This window comes from Carex rostrata, chromosome 21, assembly GCF_964058835.1.
Source record: "Carex rostrata chromosome 21, lpCarRost1.2, whole genome shotgun sequence".
NCBI classification, from domain to species: domain Eukaryota; kingdom Viridiplantae; phylum Streptophyta; class Magnoliopsida; order Poales; family Cyperaceae; genus Carex; species Carex rostrata.
The window spans coordinates 7,971,570-7,977,772 of NC_135938.1; the positions used below are offsets into that span (position 1 = coordinate 7,971,570).

General features: G+C 36.4%; 1 protein-coding gene across 1 annotated transcript; it reads right to left on the reverse strand.

Moving 5' to 3' along the window:
* Window positions 1–1,025: 1,025 nt before the first annotated feature.
* LOC144573661 (putative disease resistance protein RGA1) lies at window positions 1,026–5,605 on the reverse strand. Its single transcript, XM_078323434.1, has 2 exons — window positions 1,205–5,605; window positions 1,026–1,037 (listed from the first exon to the last, which is right to left on the reverse strand). Exon 1 carries the CDS (start codon window positions 5,198–5,200, stop codon window positions 1,316–1,318), a length of 3,885 nt encoding a protein of 1,294 aa, XP_078179560.1. The 5' UTR covers window positions 5,201–5,605; the 3' UTR covers window positions 1,026–1,037; window positions 1,205–1,315.
* Window positions 5,606–6,203: the final 598 nt, after the last annotated feature.

Genomic DNA, 6,203 nt, shown 5'->3' on the forward strand with positions numbered 1-6,203 from the left:
AGAAAAATAGTCTATCCTAGAAGCATATATTACCTTGGGAAAGACAATGGGAATTTTACAACGTCAAAAGCCAGGTTGAAACTCAGCCACCTGGAAACAAGGTCAATACAATCAGTTTACATTTCATAAAATAAATAAATAAATAAGGTCAATATATATATGCCCGCACCCCTAATTATTAGCAAAACATATATGAAATTGTAGTTTAGTATGGTCCCCATTTTCTGTGAAATGATCGTCCGGTGAGAGAATTGATGACATCTAACCCCCTCTCATTAAAAACTACTGCATCATCTGGTACTGTACCAGTATGGTGTTAGATGCAGTCTAATTCAGGACTGAACTGGAAGAACATACTTTCTTATCCAAGTAAAGACATCAGATCACTCAGAGAATCCAAAAAACTGGTCTCAATTGATATCAGAGGTCAAAGATATTCTAGTGGTATACGCAAACAAAAGTTCATACCGGCCAGCTCAGCCATTTCAAATAAGAAAAATATAAAGGAAAACAAATGGAAAGAACAGCTAAATAACTTTCGCTCAACATCAGACACTTCAACATGGAAAAATTTGTGCATGTCATTTGAAAGCTTAACTTTTGCTTTTTATCTAAAAAAACTTGCAAGTTTCTGTTGTTCAGTTTAGTTATTTATTTCTTTTTTGCAAATATTTTTGTTTTTGTTTTTGGTTAATTTGAATCACTATTCATCTAATTAACACTTTTTTTTTATGTTAATCCTCCATTTATATGGGCTTGGGACCAGCTATATTGTTTAGACTTAGGCAGAGTTAAAACAATGAAAATGTGGTAGTATCTCTCAAATATTTCAAAATTAAGTAAAGTTGAACGAATTGCTTGGAAACAAGAAAAGATATAAACCTGAAAGGCAACTGTAGTAATTTGTAGTGCAATAGTGCATATATGGCATTAAATTCTTTGTTCTTTTCCTCATAATTGATTGCATGGAGCTTGAGTGTAATGTAATCCTCTATTCCTCTCAGCTGTCACAGACTCTGTGCGTGGGGGCAGTCTTCCTGTAGGCATAATTCATAAGTAAAAAGAAAAGGAAAAAAAAACCTACAAAAGTTGAAGTTTGAGACAGAGAGAGAGAGATGGAAATGAAAATAATTATCTGATGAATAAGAGATTCGAAACCATTGCAAGAGCCTTTTATTGATTTCAGAAATTGAAAAGAAAATACCTTACGAATGCAGAGTTGTCAAATAATGGAGCATTATCCCATTGAACAAATCTGGTTTTGTTTCTTCAACATGAGTTGCGGATTCGTAGGAAAGCAGAGTATCCTTATGTTTCAGAGCCATCGGCCACGACTGTCTCCAATTTTCTTTACTTTCAAAGAAGCAGGTAACTCCGGAAGTTCTTTCAGCCGATTAGCATCGTAGATAGATAACTTTTCAAGGGCAGTGAGTATCGTCATTGTAGGAGACAATGACTTCAGAGATCTTGCATTTCTGATAGATAACGACCTTATAGAAGCAGGTAACTCTGGAAGCTCCTCTAGCAAATTAGCATTGTCGATAGTTAGGTTTTTAAGGGAAGTGAACCTGGCCATTGTAGCAGGCAATGATTTTATAGAGCTTGCATTCCAGAGGTACATATCCTTGAGGGTATTTTCGTTTTGCAGCATCCATTGCTCGGGCAAGTCCTCCATCCCTGAGCAATCATCCACTTCCAGATGACTAACAAATCTGAGGCTTCTCAGTGGTTCGATAAGAAGGAGACAGAGGTTATCAATGAGGAGCATATTGATCTTTAAAGAGCCCAAGCTACCCCCTTGGTCGGCACCATGTGCTTTTTCCATTAATGAATGTTTAGTGAGCTTGTCACATCCAATGATACTCAAATCAATAAGAGAGATGAATGAATTTTCTGTTGAGGGAATACGATTAATGTTTTCACTATTTTTAATCTCAAGGCAAGTGAGAGAAGTGAGATTTGATGCTGACTCCAGCAGTGACACATCAAGTTCACCACAGTTTTCTATTTTCAGATCTTTTAGTTTTGTAGGAAGAAGGTTTATCTCGTTATCAACTGCTACCAGCATTGGGCAATTACTTATAGTTAATTCTGTTAGTGACACAAATATCCCAAATGCACTCACAGGTATATGTACAAGATTCATGCAACTGTAGATGCATATTATGATAGCGGCCTGAAAATCTATGTTGTCTTGCTGTAAAAAACCGTTCAATGCTGTTAAATTTGAGCAGCATCTTATCTCAACTTCTCTAAGTGATGATTTTAGGGATGATGTTGATGGGCCGATCCTTGAGTCAGAATTTTGATAATATTCTGGAAGAGCACTCATTCCGACATTATTTATGCAAAATTTAGTAAGAGAAAGTGGTAGATTGGGACACTTGGTAAGGTTTTCGCAATCTTCTATGCTCAAGTGTTTCAGTGAAAATAATTTTCCAAATGTGCCTACTGGTACCAGTATCAGTTCCTCGCAGTCGCTGATGGTTAATTCCACAACAGCTTGTAGATCTAGGTTGCCTTGCTGCAGAAACCCATCCAAAGATATTAAGTTAGGGCATTTGCTAATCTTCACTACTCTTAGTGAAGATTTTAGTAATAATGGTTGAGAAGTGTTATAACCAGAACTTTGATATAAATCTGGAAGAGAAGTTAGACCCACATTATGAACTCGAAATTCAATTAGAGAAATGGGCATATTAGGTAACTTGTCCAAGTTTAGACAATCCCATATATCAAGAATTTGTAGATATGGCATTTGCCAAGAAAACAATTGATTTTTCCATATAGGACATGAAACTAATTTGAGGGATGACAAGTTAAGAAAAGGTGATTGCTCCATCCAACTAGGAGATCTTTGACCTTTATAATTCTCAACTGTCAATTTCATGAGATTTGGATGGGGTTGGAGGTAACCGATGATTTGCTCAGAGTTACTAGGATTGCTCTTTGAGCTCCATCTCAGAGACAGCGACATGATATTATTCATTCCTAATAGATTGGCACCCCCAGCTTCAGCAATATCCCCTACATTCTCAATATTTTCAATAATCAAGTGTCGAAGGTTCTTTAGTGTGCCAAGTTCATTTATACGATGACCACTCTCCTGTCCAACAAAAAAGGTTAACTCTCGGAGGGACGTAAGCTTGTTGACTCCATGAATGGTTTGCATTATCTCATTAGGAAGCCTCATGTAACGCAACTTAAGTAGATTTGTCATTTCAGTTTGTTCAATTCCTGAATAGGGTGAATTATACTGAGTTTTTGGAAACTCTAGTACTTGTAAATGATAAAGTTTGTAAACTGAAGCACGGAGCAAGTAGTTGTATGAGTGAGTAACATCATGAGATTGAATGGATAGATAACGGAGGTGTACCAAACAACTTATCTCTTCTGGCAATTCACAATATTTGCCACATATTTTCAATAAACGTAAACTTTTCTTAATTAAATTATTTGGAAGAACAAGTAAGTTTGGATTAGTGCCAGTTTTCTCTGAAGTGGTTATAACCAAGCTGTGTAAATTTTCTAGATGGAAGACCTTTTCAATTTCACTTTCATGTACAGAAATATGTCGTACAGTGCTAGGGATGGTAATAGATTTATCGTTAGGCTCTATTCTACAACATTCTCCAGAGGAAACGTTTTGGGCCAATTCATGCGTTAGATCATGCATAATGTACCTTCCACCTTGCCATGAGTCAACATATTCAAAGAATGACTTCCTCAAAAGATGATTAAAGTAATCTAGCCCAATATCCTCTGGCTCTTTACCTTGACATTGTTGCTGCCGTATGATACCGACAGCCATCCACATTTTAATCAACTCATCTTTATCAAACTTATGATCTTGAGGAAATATGCTACAAAATCTGAAACACACCTGCAAATCTGCTGGTAAATGGTAGTAGCTCAACTTCAAAACCTCCATGACATTCTTTGCCATCTCTAAGTTAAATATAGAACCGTGATTCAAAATTCTTCTCCAATGGTGGTGGTCCATGTGTGAATTCATTAAGCTCCCAATCACCTTTGCTGCTAGTGGACTACCCCGAAGCATTTTTAGTATTTGATCTCCAAATATTTGCAAATCTCTATGATTGTCAGGGTTAAATCCATGGAAAGCATAGTTATAAAAGAGCAATCGCAAATCTTGCTCTTCTAAACTTTGTAATGCCAGAGATTCATGTTCTTTACTTATCACACTAGCAAGTAAGTCTTCCACTGATTTCATTCTAGTTGTAAATAATATTTTACTTCCTTCTTGTACAAACCTCAAAGGAGCAATCAATTTCTCCCAGTCATTCCTTTTCTCATCATCCCATATATCATCTAGAACAAGAAAAATTTTCTTTAAATGTATCTTTTCCTTCAAGGTCTCTTGAAGTGCATTTAATGGTTTATCAAAATAACTATTTTCCCCTAGTTCTTTGAGCATCTTTCTCGTTATATCTTCAACATTAAAGTTATTAGAAATACAAATCCAAATTGTTTTATCGAAATCGTTTGACCCACTCATCTCTCTATATGAAAATTGGGCTAGGGTGGTCTTCCCCAATCCACCCAGCCCAACAATACCGAAAGAAGAGAGGTGGACTTGAGTTGGTCGCTTCAACCAACTAATTATCTTATTCTTCTCAACATCACGACCAAACACCTCTCTTTCAGCTAAAAAAGAAGTAGTTTCACGGCTTAAAACTTTACCAGCTTCTTGCCATGAATAATAAGAAATATCACATATACCTAATGTCTTGGCAAGTTGGAGGAGATCCTTGGATTTAGCAGCAGCATGATCTAACATTGTTACAGCCTCCTTTAAGCTCTCCAAAATATTATCATGGAGAGAACGTAATTTTCTTTTCTTTGAACTACACCCAGGTCCATTTACCTCAAGTTTTCTGTACTCCAACTCATCGAGCACATCTTCGGATGCTTCAACAGCCTTTCTAAATTGGTTGACCCATAAACCAGCACTCGGATGCTTCGTCTTAAGAGCTTCGGCAATGTCCATGACAGCCGTGATATGGGGAAGAGCTTCTTGTACTCTCTTTAGCTCAGCTTCACAGTCGGCCGGCAACATATGGTCATGCAAGTACGAATAAGCTGTGCCAATGAGGTTTTCAACAACAGAGGACCCTGCCCAGTCGGCAATGGCCAAAACAGCAGAACCTGCCCAGCTTGCCATGGTTGAAAGAGCCATCTTGAAGTCAGGTGCCGAACTAGAAAATTTATGTTAGGGACTGAAATGTAAAAATGCATGTATGTGTAAATGCGTAATACGTTGTCACTTGAATTTGAATCCAAGCCTCTATAATCATAAGGTGAAATTGTAATTACTAATCTACAAACACACATATAGAAAAGAAAAAAATTGTTGGTTGATTTGAATCAATAAATAAAAGATAACAATATATCTAGTAGCAGAAGTCTCTTAAATCAAAGCGGTTGTTTTCACGTTTATTTAATCTTCAAGCTCACCGACTCGAAGCACACCTCTCCTAGATCACTGTTTTGAGATAGACTACAGTTTGTTTAGCCTATCCCTCTATACCACCATATATATAGATGCCAAACACCTCAAGTTTCTCAATATGTGGACTTAATTTACCGTGACGGAAAAATTAAGATTTTATTTGATAGATAAGAATCCCTTTAATAAGATAAAGTAAATTGTCTATTTTAGGTTCGATTTGATCGGTTTTTGAAGCATATCGATCCATTCTCTATGTAGAAGATTAAGATACAATCCATTCTCGAAAATATATCCACATATTTATTTAATTTAATCCAACATACTCCCTCTTGGAAATACATTGAAGAGACAACTTGATCGTTTATATGATAAATAAATCGTGTGATCAGGGATACACCTGCAAGCAAGAGCTACTAGCTTATGGACTGGTTAAGACCAACCTAGAGACATCAACCTCTTATAAAACATATTAATTGGCATGTCTCGTACCCTTGGTTTATGTTTATACATCAGATAAGGTATTTTCGACCCTTTAAGAAACATACCTCCCTCTTAACTCTAATTGTATTCCCAATCAAAGTCCAAAATACATTATTGGTGGCCATGATTACAAGTTTAGGATGTAATTCACATCACCTTTTGTTTTCTCATGCCACTCAAATTGGGATCAATTGCTTTCATAGCAATGCACTGTTTAGACCGAATGTATCATGATCATATGATAACATAC